At 43.8% G+C, this 14,618-nt stretch overlaps 1 protein-coding gene across 19 annotated transcripts in view; it reads right to left on the minus strand.

Moving 5' to 3' along the window:
* Positions 1-14,618, minus strand: part of madd (MAP-kinase activating death domain) — a 155,751-nt gene that overhangs the window by 21,791 nt on the left and 119,342 nt on the right. For all 19 annotated transcript variants that reach the window (XM_078415009.1, XM_078415006.1, XM_078415001.1 and 16 more), the window contains 4 exons: positions 12,147-12,254; positions 10,874-11,038; positions 10,561-10,633; positions 8,541-8,647 (listed from right to left, as the gene is read on the minus strand). In XM_078415009.1, the coding sequence (XP_078271135.1) occupies positions 8,541-8,647; positions 10,561-10,633; positions 10,874-11,038; positions 12,147-12,254 (453 nt within the window). The remainder of the gene's footprint in view (positions 1-8,540; positions 8,648-10,560; positions 10,634-10,873; positions 11,039-12,146; positions 12,255-14,618) is intronic.

A 14,618-nucleotide genomic window follows, 5' to 3' on the forward strand; every position in this document is an offset into this window, starting at 1 on the left:
AATGGGGACATCTCAGATTTATGGAAAACCTCACCTTGGGAGCAGATGCAGCAGGAATGGAGGAATTCAGAGTCGGCAATACCATCCTTGCAAGAGCCAGGATGGGAAGAAGTATAGTCCAGATAACTGGGAGTCGGTAGATTTGTAGTAGATGTCAGTCGATAATGTGTCTCCCGTGATGGAGACAAATAGATCAAGAAAGGATAGAGAGGTGTTAGTGGTATTCCAGGTGAATTTCAGGGCAGGGTGGAAGTTCATGGTGAAGTTAATAAAGTCCATGAGTTCTGCCCGGGTACAGGAGGTAGCCCCGACGCAGTCTCCTCTATAGCGAAGAACGAGTTGGGGAAGAGGGCCAGTGTGCGTTTGGAACAGGGACTGTTCATAGTTACCAATAAAAAGGCAGGCATAACTGGGGTCCGTGTGAGTTCCCATGGCTACACCTTTAATGGAGAAAGTGAGAAGAGAAAGTAGTGCCTTCTCCTGCAAACACTGGAGATGTAACATCTGCCATATACCTCCAACTTCACCTCCATCGAGGGACCCCAGCAGTCCTTCCAGGTGAGACAGAGGTTCACATGCACTTCCTCTAATCTCATCCACTGCATCTGGTATTCTGATGTGGTGTGGTTTGGTTTAGTTTATTGTCAGGTTTACCGAGGTACAATGGTGATAAGCTTTCTGTTGCGTGCTAACCAGTCAGTGGAAAGACTATACATAATTACAATTGAGCTGTCCACAGTGTGCAGATATATGATAAAGGGAATAATGTTAGTGCAAGATAAAGTCCAGCAAGGTCTGAGTAAAGATAGTCCGAGGGTCTCTAATCAGGTGGATAGCAGTTCAGGACTGCTCTCTAGTCCTTGATAGGATGTTTCATTGCGTCATAACAGCAGGGGAGAAACTGCCCCTGATTCTGGAGGTGTGTGTGTTTTCACACTTCTGTACCACTTGCCCAATGGGAGATGGGAGAAGAGGAAGACTCCTACTTGATTATGTTGACGGCCTTGCCGAGGCACATGAAGTGTAGGTGGAGTCAATGGAAATGCCATTTCTCCAACTTGGATGGAGCTGTTCCCAAACCTTGCCTTGATGCATTCTGATAAAATGCTTTGTACGGTGCATTTGTAGAAGTTGGTGAGAGTTGTTAGGGACATGTTGAATTTCCTAAGCCTTCGAAGGAAGTAGAGGTATAGGTGTGCTTTGTTGGCCATTGCTTCGATGTGGCTAGTGCAGGACAAGTTACTGGTGATATTTATTTCTAGGAACTTGAAGCTTTCAACCATCTCAACTTTGGCCCCATCAATGCAACTTTGGCCCCATCAATGTATGTGTACCACTTTGCTTCTTGAAGTCGATCACCGTCTTCTTTGTCTGGCAGAAATTGGTTGCTCCTCTACATCGGTGAGACCAAACGTAGACTTGGCGACCGTTTTGCTGAACACATGAGCTCGGTCCACCAAGGCCTACTGCATCTCCCAGTTGCTGACCACTTTTAACTCCCCCTCCCATTCCTTAACTGACCATTCTGGCCTGTGACTCCTTCATTGCCAGAGTGAAATCACACGCAATTGGACAACCAGCACCTCATATTTCACTTGGGTTGATTGCAACCTAGTGGTATGATGGTTGAATTCTCTAAACACCTCCCACCCCCTGCCTCTACAAAAAGTCAGTTAATTAGCTCTATAGTTTGCAACAATGTATGCCTCTTGGATTCACACCTATCTCAAGCAAACACGCAGCCTATCAGGGAACCTCCCTGCCTAAGCCATCTGTTGTTGGCCGTGATTTGTGCCATTTATTTTCTTCGCTTCCAGTCTCTCCCCCCCCACTTTCCCCACTACAATCAGTCTGAGGAAACATCACCTATCCATTTTCTCCAGAGATGCTGGCTGACACGCTGAGTTACCCCACCATTTTGTGTCTATCTTCTAAAAGGGTCTCGACCCGAAACGTCACCCATTCCTTCTCTCCCGAGATGCTGCCTGACCTGCTGAGTTGCTCCAGCATTTTGTGAATAAATACCTTCGCTTTGTACCAGCATCTGCAGTTATCTTCTTATACTACTTGTGTCTATCTTCAGTATAAACCAGCACTTGCAGTTCCTTTCTATTACATCTGGTCGATACAATCTCTCCCAACTCAAATCCACCAAATCTGTCAACATGCTGAGAGAAGGGTGCTGACCTGAAATATCATCTGTTCATTTCCTCCATAGATACTGACAGACCCGCTGAGTTTCTTTAGTAATTTGTTTTTTGCTCTTGTAGTCAATGCCTGAGCTAATGAAGGCAAGCATGCCATACACCTTCTTTACTATCCTGCCTAACTGTGTTGGAACTATGCACATATCCCAAGGTCTCCCTATTTAACAACACTCCATAAAGCATATGCTTTGCACTGGTTTAACTTTCCAAAATCCCTAGTTTCACACCATTCGGATTTAAATTCCACCTGCTATTCCCTTGTCCACTTCATCAGTTGTTCAAGATCCTGTTGTAACCTGCGACAACTTCTCCACTGTCCACTACGCCATCATTTGCAATTGTACTAATTGAACAAATGGGCACAAAGTGCTGGGGTAAGTCAGCAGGTCAGGCAGCATCTCTGGAGAACATGGATAGGTTATGTTTCAGGTCGAGAATCTACTTCAGACTGATTGCAGGTGGAAGGGGAAAGGGGGGGAGGGGCGAGGAAATTGGAAAAGGGGAGAGGCAGGACAAAGTGTGGCAGATAATGTCAGCGTAGGCAGGGTTTTCTTTTGACATATGGTTGCAACAAAGGCCAGAGATAAGAGCCAGAGGTGAGACAGGTTTGAAGAGTTGCGGACTGTGAAACCAGAGAGAGGAAAGTAACAGGAGTGGGGGAGAGAGGTTGAGGAAGGGAGAAACAGGTGGGAGTCCAGGTGGGGCCACAGGGGAGGGATGGGGACAGGAAAGGCGTGGGAGAGAAGTGATGGGGGTTAGTTAGAGGATACCTAAAGTTGGAGAATTCAACATTCGTGCTGTTGTGTTGTAAGCTACTCAAGCGGAATATGAGGAGCTGTTCCTCCAGGTTGCATGTGGCCTCACTCTGGCAATGGATGAAGGCCAGGACAGCGTCGGAATGGGAAGAGGAGCTCACTCCTTTGGCTCTTATCTTTGGCCTTTGTTCCAACCATCTGCCTGTCAAAAAAAAACCCTTGAATGTGTCGACCTATTACCTGCCACGCTTTGTCCTGCCTCTCGCCTTTTCCAGCTACGAAAAGGCCATAATGTCCAGCTGAATATGAACCCGGGTTAGACTATTGTCTATTGACTAATCTTCTCTGCTTGCATGTGATCCATAGCCTTCCACGTCCACAAAGCCCCAAATGCCACTATCGTACCTGCCCCCACTACCACCCCTGGTAGTGCATTCCAAGCTCCCACCACTCTATGTGCAAACATTTACCCCACACTTCTCCTTTAAACTTTGCCTCTTTCACCATAAAGCATTCGACATTTTCACCCTGGGAGATTCTGACTCTCTATCCTATCTACACTTCTCAATTTTATATTCTTCTACCAGGTCACCCCTCAGCTTCAGAGAAAACAACGCAACTTTATACAACCTCTCCTTATAGGGATGAGTGAAACAATTCCCAATTGGAGGGAATGGTCTCTATGGAGAGCAGAAAGGTGTGGGGGTGGGAAGATGAATGGTGGCGAGATCATATTGAAAGGGGCAGAAATGTTTGCGAATAATGTGTTGGATACGGAGGCTAGTGGGGTGAAATTTAAAGACCAAAGGAACTTTATCTTTGTTCCATCTGGGTGGTGGGGGAGTGAGAGCAGAACAACGGGACAGAGGAGACATGGGTGAAAAATCCATCTGCAACAGCAGCGGGGAAACCATGTTTACTAAAGAGGAAATATTGGATGTCCGAAAGACGCATTTTGGGAGTAGATGCAGCAAAGACAGAGAAGTTGAGAGTAGGGGATGGCATCTTTGCAAGTGGCTGGGTGGATTCAGGTGTTGTCTAGATAACTGTGGGAGTCAGTGGGTTTACAGCAGATGTCAGTCTGGAAAAGAAGAGAGGTCGAGAAAGGTGAGCGAGGTTGCAGAGATAGACCAAGTGAATTTGAGGGCAGGTTGGAAGTTAGTAGTGATGTGGAAATCTAAAAGACTCTTAAATGCCACTATCATATCTGCCTCTACCACCATCCTTGGCAGCAAGTTCCAAGCACCTGCCACTGTCTGAGTGGAAAACCTGCCCCACATATCTCCTTTAAACTTCTATCCACTCTCCTTAAACCACGCCCTCTCGTCTTTGACATATCCACCATGGTAAAAGGATTCTGACTGTTTCGCCTCTCATAAGTTTATACAACTTCTGTCAGTTCTCTCCTCAACTTCGGCATTCCAGAGAAAAAGATCCAAATTTGTCCAACCTCTTTTGTAGCTAATACCCTTATCCTGTCAGCATTCTGGCAAACCTCTTCTACACCCTCTCCACTGCCTCCACACCCTTCCTGTAATGGGGCAGCCAGAGTTGCACATAATACTCCAAATGCGTCCGAACCAAAGTCCTAGAAAGCCGCATCATGATTTCCTGATTCTTCTATCCAATGCCCCAACCAAGGAAGGCATCATGCCATACACCTTCTTTCTCACTGTCAACTTGTGTTGCCACTTCAGGGAGCTGTGGACCAAACCCCCAAGATCCCTCTTGCTATCCACTGTATACATTCCTTGACATACCTTGCTATCAACTGTACAACCTTTCATTCAATGTCCCAAGTAGTTGATCTATATCCCACTGTATACTTTAACAGCCATCCTCACTGTCCGCAACTCCAACAATCTTGGTGCTGTCTACAAACTTACTAACTAACCCATCTACATTTATACCCAAGTCATTATATACATCAGAAACGACAGATGCCCCAGTAAACCCCTCTGCAGACCTCCACTCCAGCCAGAATATTGCACTTCCATCACAGGCCTGTGCCTTCTATCAGTAGGCAAGTTCTGAATTTCATCGAACAAGTCACCGTGAACCCTACACACCTTAATATTCTGGATCAGCCCACCATGGGAGGGAGACATTATCAAATTCCTTACTAAAATTCTTGCAGTCAATTTCCACGGCCCTAGCCTCATCGATCACCTTTATCAATCCTCCAAAAATTCAACTGTTAGTAAGACGTCACGATTATACAAAGCTGTGCTGACCGCCCCTAATTAGTCCAGTTCCCAAATTGGAATAAATCCCAGAGTCTTCTCTAATAGTTACCCTTCCATTGATGTGAGGCTCAACAGTCGAAAGTTTCCTGGATTATCTCTACTTCCATTCTTAAACAAAGATACAACACTGGCTACTCTCCAGTCCTCCAGGGCCTTACTTATGACAAGAAAAGTTGCAAAAATTAAGGTGAAGGCCCTGCAATCTCCTCTCTTAATAATCAGGGATAGATCCCACGAGTATAAAATCATGAGAAGAATAGACAGGGTAAATGCACAGTCTTTTTCGCTGAACAGGGGAATCAAGAACCAGAAGACATACAGTAGGATTAAAGTGAGGGGGGGAAAGATTTAATAGACTGTAAGGAGCAATTTATTTTTACCCAAAGGGTGATCGGAATATATTACGCACTGCTGGAGGAGGTAGTTGAGGCAGGTACTATCACAACGTTTAAAAAATATTTGGACAGGTACATGGATACGATAGGTTTAAAGGGATATTGGCCAAATGCGAGCAGTGGAACTAATGTAGATGGGCAAGTAGGTCAGCATGGGCATTGTTGAGCCGAAGGGCCTGTTTCCCCATTGTATGACTGAAACTCTGGGGATTTATCAATCTTAATGCCCTTTAAGAGTCTCTACCCCACCTCATTCTTGATCTCAAACTGCTTTTCCATATTAGTATTCTCCATACTAATCTCAGTGTCCTCCATACCCCTTATCGTTACGAATAAAGGAGCAAAATACTAATTTAGTACCTCGCCTAATCCTCTGACTCCAAGCACAAATTCCCTCCTTTAATTCTTGAGCTGTTGAGAATCTTGAGAAGGAAAGAGACCTTCTCCCTGGTCTCTTTCCTTCTTAATGCATGTCCAAACCACCGTGGGATTTTCTTTAATCCGACTCGCCAAAGACATTTCATGGCCCCTATTGCCCTTCTCGTCTCCCATGAGTTCTTTCGTACTTGCGTTAAGTTCCTCAAAGGCCCTGTCTGACTTCATCTTCGTAAACATTACATGTGCATCCTTTTTCTTTTTGATCATGTTTACTACCTCTTTGGTCATGCAAAGTTCCTGTATTTTGCCATCCTTATCCACTCCCACCCCCTCCCATAATATCATACAGCTCAGAAAAAGGCCCTCAGCCTAACTTGTCCATGCCAACTGAGATGCCCCATCTAAGCTAGTCCCATTTACCTGCATTTGGCTGATGTCCCTCTAAACCTTTCCTATATATATTAATATCCCCTAATTTTTCAATACAGTCCTAATCCCACTAGAATAGCTCACTGTACTCTGTTAAATTATATTTAATGAGACAAAAAACTTACACAATATTCCAGAAGTGATCTCACTAAGGTCCTAAACAATGTTATCGTGGTCAATCATCAAATTATATAAGCCCTCCAAACTACCGGTTTTGTTATTCATCCAAAGATGTGGGCTTCACAAGCTGCGTCAGCATTTAATTACCCATCTCTAGTTGCCCTTGAGAAGATAATGGTGAACTGCTTTCTTGCTCAGGTAGGCACCTTGATCGGCATGGATGGGTTGGGTTTATGGGTCTGTGTTCATGCTACATTACTCACGACCCATTGGATACTCCAGTTGAGTTTCTGATCAAATGGTAACCCCCAGGTTATTAACAGTGGGGGGATTCAGGAATGGTAATAGCCAACAATTAGATTTTCTCTTGTTGGATATTGTTATTCCCTGTCAGGTTTAGCACGAATGTTACTTGCCATCTATCAGACCAGACCTGGATATTGTAGAACTCCTTCTACATTTGATTGTGGACTGCTTCATTATCTGAGGAGTTATGAATTGTGCAGAACACTATGTGATCATCAGCGAACATCACCACTTTTCACTTACGACAGAAACACAACACTCACCCCAAAATCTACTGTATCAGTTGAGCGATTTGCCCTCACATGCGAGGGTTGGTTAGTAAAATGGTTACTGTAAATTACTTCTGCATGTAGGTGAGTGGTAGAATGTTGATGGCAACATGGGGAGAATAACATGGGATGGAGGTAAGATTGGTGTAAATGGGTGGTTGATAGATGATGTGCACTCAATGGAACAAAGGGCCTGTTTCTGTGCTGCATCTCTCTTATATGACAACACTCACACGCACTGCACTCCCTCAAACCCGCTATGAGGTCAAGCCCTCAACTTGCCACTCCGTTCTTGCCTACTAACACCGCCTCTCATTCAATATCCCCAAATGCTTCACTCCTGACCCAAAATTTCTTCCTCTATGCCCTCATTACAACTACCAACCTACGCAACCTCAACCATTTTACTCCTTTTACTAGATAACGCAAGACTAAAAGTCGTAAGGTTAGCTTGGAGTTGAAATCCTTTCACTGCGTCAGTCTAAGTTTGCAACCTATTGGCCTTCATGTCTGTACCGCTGCAAGGCAATTCCGCAGTGTGCCACACTCATGTAGTGAAGGGTGCAGATGGCAGAACCTGCAAATTCTCATCTCTTCCAACAGTGAGCTTCTTCTCTCAGCCCCAATCATCACCAGAACGAAGCTGCATCAGTGCTCAGCAGCAGCATCTCTACCAGAGGGATTTGAAGGGAGCCGCAATCAGAAGTTTCACAGAAATCTTGCAGTTAATTCGCAAGGCTTTTCGAAGGTTGAGGAACAAAATTATGTATTATTACATGTTTTAAGAAGAAACGTACCCTTTTGCCAATCTCAAGTATACGACAAAATAATCAAATCAACAAAGCTCTGTGAACTACAGAGGTGCGGCACGGTGGCGCCCCGGTAGAGTTGCTGCCTGACAGCGCCAGAGACCCGGGTTCCATCCTGACTATGGGCACTATCTGTACGGAGTTTGTACGTTCTCCCCGTGACTACGTGGGTTTTCTCCGAGATCTTCGGTTTCCTCCCACACTCCAAAGATGTACAGGTACGTAGGTTAATTGGCTTGGTGTATGTGTAAATTGTTCCTAGTGTGTGTAGGATAGTGTTAATGTGCGGGGATCACTGGTCGGCACGGATTCGGTGGACGGAAGGGCCTGTTTCCGCGCTGTATCACTAAAACCAACTATAATTAACTCTGGACAAATTGAGGCCACAGGGCAGCTCACTGAGGATTCAGAATGTTACATGCATGTATACAGAGCACACTAATTCCATAGCACTGCACCCCACAACGTTAAAACCTCTCTGATCATACAGCAACAGAAATAAAAAAGGGAACACCGAGCAAATAAAACTGATCAAGGACACAGACACTCGCTCGGTTGCCCAGATGAAGCCTGAAGCTGGCACCATTCCCCACACTAACGTCTCTCTCTGCAGTAAAAGTCCCTACCTGGCTCTGCATGAACTTCAAATTGATCCCTTCCAGGGTCACCTGCAGCAGGCCTCCATCTCCTGTCTTCATATCCTGAACCGGGAACTCACCTCCAAGCTCAGGACCTGAAACACAACGTTGAAGGTAATGGTGAAATGCGTAGCTACAGCCATTGAAACACATCACAGCTAATCTATCGAGTGCCTTCCACAACCTCAGGTCATTCAAAATCAATTGTGTTTTTAAAGTATAGTTGGTGGTTCAAAGTAGAAATTGCAGCAAGATCTCAGTTATCAGTTATGTCATTATAAGTCATTTACCCCTTGGTGAAAATTAAATACCAGTTTCATTTTTATCACCCCAAGCCCCTCTCCCGCACCCATAAAGTGCAGCATTACTTCAAACACTGCCTTCCATTGACAGAGCAATGTTGCCACAGTACTACACCAGACATTCGACTAAGCTCTGTAGAAGATCAGAATTAATGAAGAGCAAGAATCATAAATAAGGAAAGATTTTGATGAGGAAACACCTAACTGAAATAAGTTCAGCGTGCGAGTTGAGTGGACAAACCACACGCTAAGGATTTAAATTTAAGTAAGGGACTTGCATCTTGTAGAACTACTGAAGCATGATGCTGGAGATGAATATGGGAGTTCATTGTTATTCAAGGAACTTTGCAGATTGCAAGATCTTTGCACACCCAAAGACAAAGCTCCATACAAAAAGAACTTTGAGAGGATCATATGATTAAAAGAATGTAGGTATTCTTGAAAAATGGGAGAGGTATTGAAGGGAGGAAAGAGTACTAACGCATTATAAGAGAGGCTGTACAGAACAAGGAAAAAGATTTGTCTGAAGAAGGGTCTCGACCCAAAAAGTCACCCATTCCTTCTCTCCACAGATGATGCCTGTCCTGCTGAGCTACTCCAGCTTTTTGTGTCTATCCAAGGAAAAAGATTTGAGGGATATGTGACTAAGAGATGCAGACTGAATAAGACTGATTCAAGTCTCTTAAATGCAAGCAGAGGTGATATTGTAAAGGAAAACTGAGCATCATCGGACGTTCTTAAAGAAATAAAACCTGGAAATACTGGAAACACTTGGCAGGGTAAACAACATTAGTGGAAAAAAACAATTAACATTTCAGTTCTTTAACTCTTTGCTAAAATTTAGTCCTACTGAGGAAGTAAGTGGGGGTGGAGGGGAATGGGATAGACAAAGTGAGACTTGGGTGGGCTTATGGGGAAGAGAGGATGCAGAATTGGGCAAGATGAAAGAGGAAAGGGGCAGAAAGAATGCATGGAGGGAGAGATTAATTGACATCTGATATTCCTAATCTTTACTCCAAATGTTCAGGAATATCAAGGGTGGCAGTTATGTTAAAAACTTTTTAAACTGTTAGATCGTATTCGGACTACTGCATCTTCTTTGGACACTAAGATTGTAACTAGCACAAATTAACCAAACTAACACAGAGACCCAATTATATATTTTGAATAAAAAGGATTAAAAGTGTGTCATTGTTATTTACCACAACAAAGCATTTAATAGTCAGAAATAAGACAATGAAGAATCCAGGAGGAGGTAGTAACACCTGAGCGAGGTTATACAGGAAAGAAATCAGGATACTTATTGCTGAACATTAGTTGTAGAATTCTACAACTTTCCATCAAAACTCTACAAAGCTGTAACAGTTAAAGTTTTGAAGATTCAGGTAGATGAAATTTTAGGGGAAAGAGCATCTACGTAGACACCACAATCAGAGTAAAAGTCCCAGCAGGCTCAAGAGGTAAAATGGCCTCCTCGTGTTCCTGAAGTAACTATGTTTCATTCTCTGCACTGTATCCCCTTCAGAGTGCGATTGTGTTTAAATATTACAATAATACGCTTGTGATGGCATTGACATGCTTCCTCGCAGTGTGCAACAGTCAGCATCTTTTGTTTTGGTTGCACACACACTGACAGTGCAACCCATCTGGATCTGTTGGTGTTTTTGCAGTAACGTATACCAGTACATTGTTTACTCATTAATTACCTGGTTTGATGCTCTGTTGCCTTGCAGCTGCACGCTCCATGCTGTCCTTCACACAGTAGTACAACTCACGACACTGTCAAAAAACAATGCAATAAGGTTTTAGATGCACTGGTTTGGGCCTGTCGAAGAGGGCTTGGAATAAATTGCCTGATTAAGATTAAGAGCTTCAGCAGCAGCCAGAGACGAAGGGAGGTGGAAGGGGCAGTGAAAGAAATCGAGCATAAAGTTTGCATATGGAGGAAAGCACAAGAGCAGGAGATGAGGCAGGCGCTCAGTCGATGCACACTAATCTGGAAAATGCCTTGACCAGTACCTTCTTCGTGTAGAATTTGTTGAGTTGGGTCTCCTGCCCGTTACGTCTCCAGAGACATAGAACTTTTGTTTTGGGACAGTAGGTCATGTTGATGAGTTTCTCATACCACCATCGCTCGTAGACTGTCCCAATGTTACTGCGGAGAACAATGCAGTCATCGCATACCTATTGCCAAACACACAAAGCAAGACCATCGATGGCACTCAATATCCACATAACATATCAACAAGTCTCCAATGACATATCAACAAGTCTCCATAGTCCCAACATACAAAAAGATTTCATTAGCAGACTGCACCACAAGTGAGAGGAGTACAATGCCAGAAATTAGAACCGCGATTGGGAAATGCCCAAGCAGATTTCCAGGTGTTGCTTTGTGTGGGACAGAGTGGACATCTCCACAAAGTAGCATAAATTCCTGACTATATTTCAATGGTGCTTTTATTGTCCGTATAAAGTGCAAATACACAGTGAAATTATTTTCTTACAAAAAGTCCAGTCCAACTGGGCTAGTGCTTGAGAACTAACAATTTTTATTTTAGAGCATAATGGTGATCTTATTGCATAAACGTTATTAAATATACAAAATTTTGAGGGGCATGGATAAAGTGAACACCCGCAGCCTTTTTTCCCCCAGGGTAGACGACTCTTAAACGAGTTGGCGTAGGCTTAAGGTGACAGGGGACAGATTTAGGTGGGACCTCAGAGGCAATTTTTTCACTCAAGAGGGGAGTCCATATTTGGAATGAACTGTCAGTGGAAGCTATAGAAATAGATAACAATTATGACTTTCAAAAGTGGTATGAACAGATGTATGGATAGGTTGGATTTGGAGTGGTATGGGCCAAATGCAAGCAAATTGGACTAGCTTAGAATGCTAACTTGGTCAGCTTGGACAAGGTGGAACAAAAGGCCTATTTCCACATTGCACGGCGATATGATCAGGAGAAATCTCTTAATATAAGAAAATAACTGCAGATGCTGGTACAAATCGAAGGTATTTATTCACAAAATGCTGGAGTAACTTAGCAAGTCAGGCAACATCTCGGGAGAGAAGGAATGGGTGATGTTTCGGGTCGAGACCCTTCTTCTGAAGAAGTGTCTCGATCCGAAACGTCACCCATTCCTTCTCTCCCGAGATGCCGCCTGACCTGCTGAGTTACTCCGGCAGTTTGTGAATAAATACCTTTGAGGAGAAATCTCTTTGCTCCTCTCTCACAGGAAGATGTTCAGCCGACCCTGGTGACCTTGGTGCAACTGACGAATCTCATACCTCCATGAAGAAGATTTCACCACTGGTGTCAGTTCCTGCGTGCACCACAAAGGTCTGCTTCTTGATGTGACGACTGCCACAGGGTCGGATGTGGAGATCGTGGCTCTCCTGCAAAAAAAATGCATGGCTGTTAAAGGAGCAGCTGGTGAGACTCACCCACTGACCAGCTCCAACATGAGCTTCCAGCTGGGCAGCAGGCCACATGTAGACGGACTGACCCTTGAGTTTGCTCCCCACCCTGGGTGAAACACAAAAGGCTGCTTGGGCCACCTCAAACCTCTGAGTTCACCTACAAATGCAAGATGGATGTCAAGCTGGCGCTCCTACATGCTGACTAAATTCGCCCTATCATGAGCACAGATTTGCCTGATTGTGAATGACAAAGACCCATCATTTATTTATTTGGCTCTGTACTCCACAATTTGAGATTTGTAATAGAAAAAAAAATCACATGTGGTTAAAGTGCACATTGTCAGATTTTAATAAAGGCCATTTTTTAATACATTTTGGTTTCACCATGTAGAAATTACAGCAATATTTATACATAGCCCCCCCCCCCCCCATTTCAGGGCACCATAATGTTTGGGACACAGCAATGTCATGTAAATGAAAGTAGTCATGTTTAGTATTTAGTTGCATATCCTTTGCATGCAATGACTGCTTGAAGTCTGTGATTCATGAACATCACCAGTTTCTGGGTGTCTTCTCTGGTGATGCTCTGCCAGGCCTGTATTGCAGCCATCTTTAGCTTATGCTTGTTTAGGGGGGTAGTTTTCTCATCAGCATATAAAAGGCATGCTCAATTGGGTTCAGATCGAGTGATTGACTTGGCCACTCAAGAATTGACCATTTTTTAGCTTTGAAAAACTCCTTTGTTACTTTAGCAGTATGTTTGGGATCATTGTCTTGCTGTAGAATGAGCAGCCAGCCAATGTGTTTTGAGACATTCGTTTAAACTTGAGCAGATAGGATGTGTCTATACACTTCAGAATTCATTATGCTACTACCATCAGCAGTTGTATCAGCAATGAAGATAAGTGAGCCAGTACCTTCAGCAGCCATACATGCCCAGCCCACAACACCCCCACCACTATGTTTCACAGATGAGGTGGTATGCTTTGGATCTGGGGCAGTTCCTTCTCTCCTCCATACTTTGCTCTTGTCATCACTCTAATATAAGTTAATCTTCATCTCATTTTTCCAGAACTCTTTTAAGTACATCTTGGCAAACCGTAACCTGGCCATCCTATTTTTGCAGCTAACCAGTGGTTTGCATCATGCAGTGTAGCCTCTGTATTTCTGTTCATGAAGTCTTCGGCGGACAGTGGTCATTGACAAATCCACACCTGACAGCTGAAGAGTGTTTCTGATCTGTCGGACAGGTGTTTGGGGGTTTTTCTTTATTGTAGTGAGAATTCTTCTGTGATCAGCTGGGCCTGCCAATCCCTTTGCGATTAGTAAGCTCACCAGTGCTCTCTTTCTTCTAAATAATGTTCCAAACAGTTGATTTTGGTAAGCCTAAGATTTGGCTGATGTCTCTAACAGTTTTATTCTTGTTTCTCAGTGTCATAATGGCTTCTTTGACTTCCATTGGCACAACTTTAGTCCTCACGTTGATAAACAGCAATAAAAGTTTCCAAAGGTGATGGAAAGACTGGAGGAAAGGCTAGGTGCTGAGAGCTCTCTTAAACCTGCATTAAGGAGGCATTTAAACACACCTGGGCAATTACAAACACCTGTGAAGCCATGTGTCCCAAACATTATAGTGCCCTGAAATGGGTGGACTATGTATAAACACAGCTGTAATTTCTACATGGTGAAACCAAAATGTATAAAAATACCCTTTAATAAAATCTGACAATGTGCACTTTAACCACATGTGATTTTTTCCTATTACAAATCTCAAATTGTGGAGTTCAGAGGCAAATAAATAAATGACGTGTCTTTGTCCCAAACATTATGGAGGGCGCTGTAAAACTATGGTTCGACCATACTTGTAGTATTTTGCGCAGTTCCGATCACTCCATCATAGAAAGGATGGAGAGACTTTGGAGAAGGTTCAGAAGGGTTTTACCAGAATGCTGCCTGGATTTGAGGGCTCCAGCTACAGGGAGAGGATAGACAAACTTGGACTGTTTTCTCTGGAGTGTCAGAGGCTGAGGGGAGATCTACTGAAGTATAAGAAATTATGAGAGGCATAGTTAGAGATTAGATAGTCAAAACCTTTTTCCCAAACGGAAATGCCAAAGATTAGCGAACAGAGCGTTCAGGTCACAGGGAAAAGGTTTCAAGGAAATGCTTTTTATTCAGAGAGTGGTGAGTGCCAGGAATGTTCTGCCAAGGGTGGTGGTGGAAGCAGATTCAACAGTGGCATTTAGATATGCATATGCAGGGGAGGGGGGATGGGGATCACATACAGTCAAAATATACGGAATTAAACACTCGAAGAACTCGGGTCGGCCGTAGCAGGTC

Source organism: Rhinoraja longicauda, chromosome 18 (assembly GCF_053455715.1).
Source record: "Rhinoraja longicauda isolate Sanriku21f chromosome 18, sRhiLon1.1, whole genome shotgun sequence".
In the NCBI taxonomy this organism is placed as follows: domain Eukaryota; kingdom Metazoa; phylum Chordata; class Chondrichthyes; order Rajiformes; family Arhynchobatidae; genus Rhinoraja; species Rhinoraja longicauda.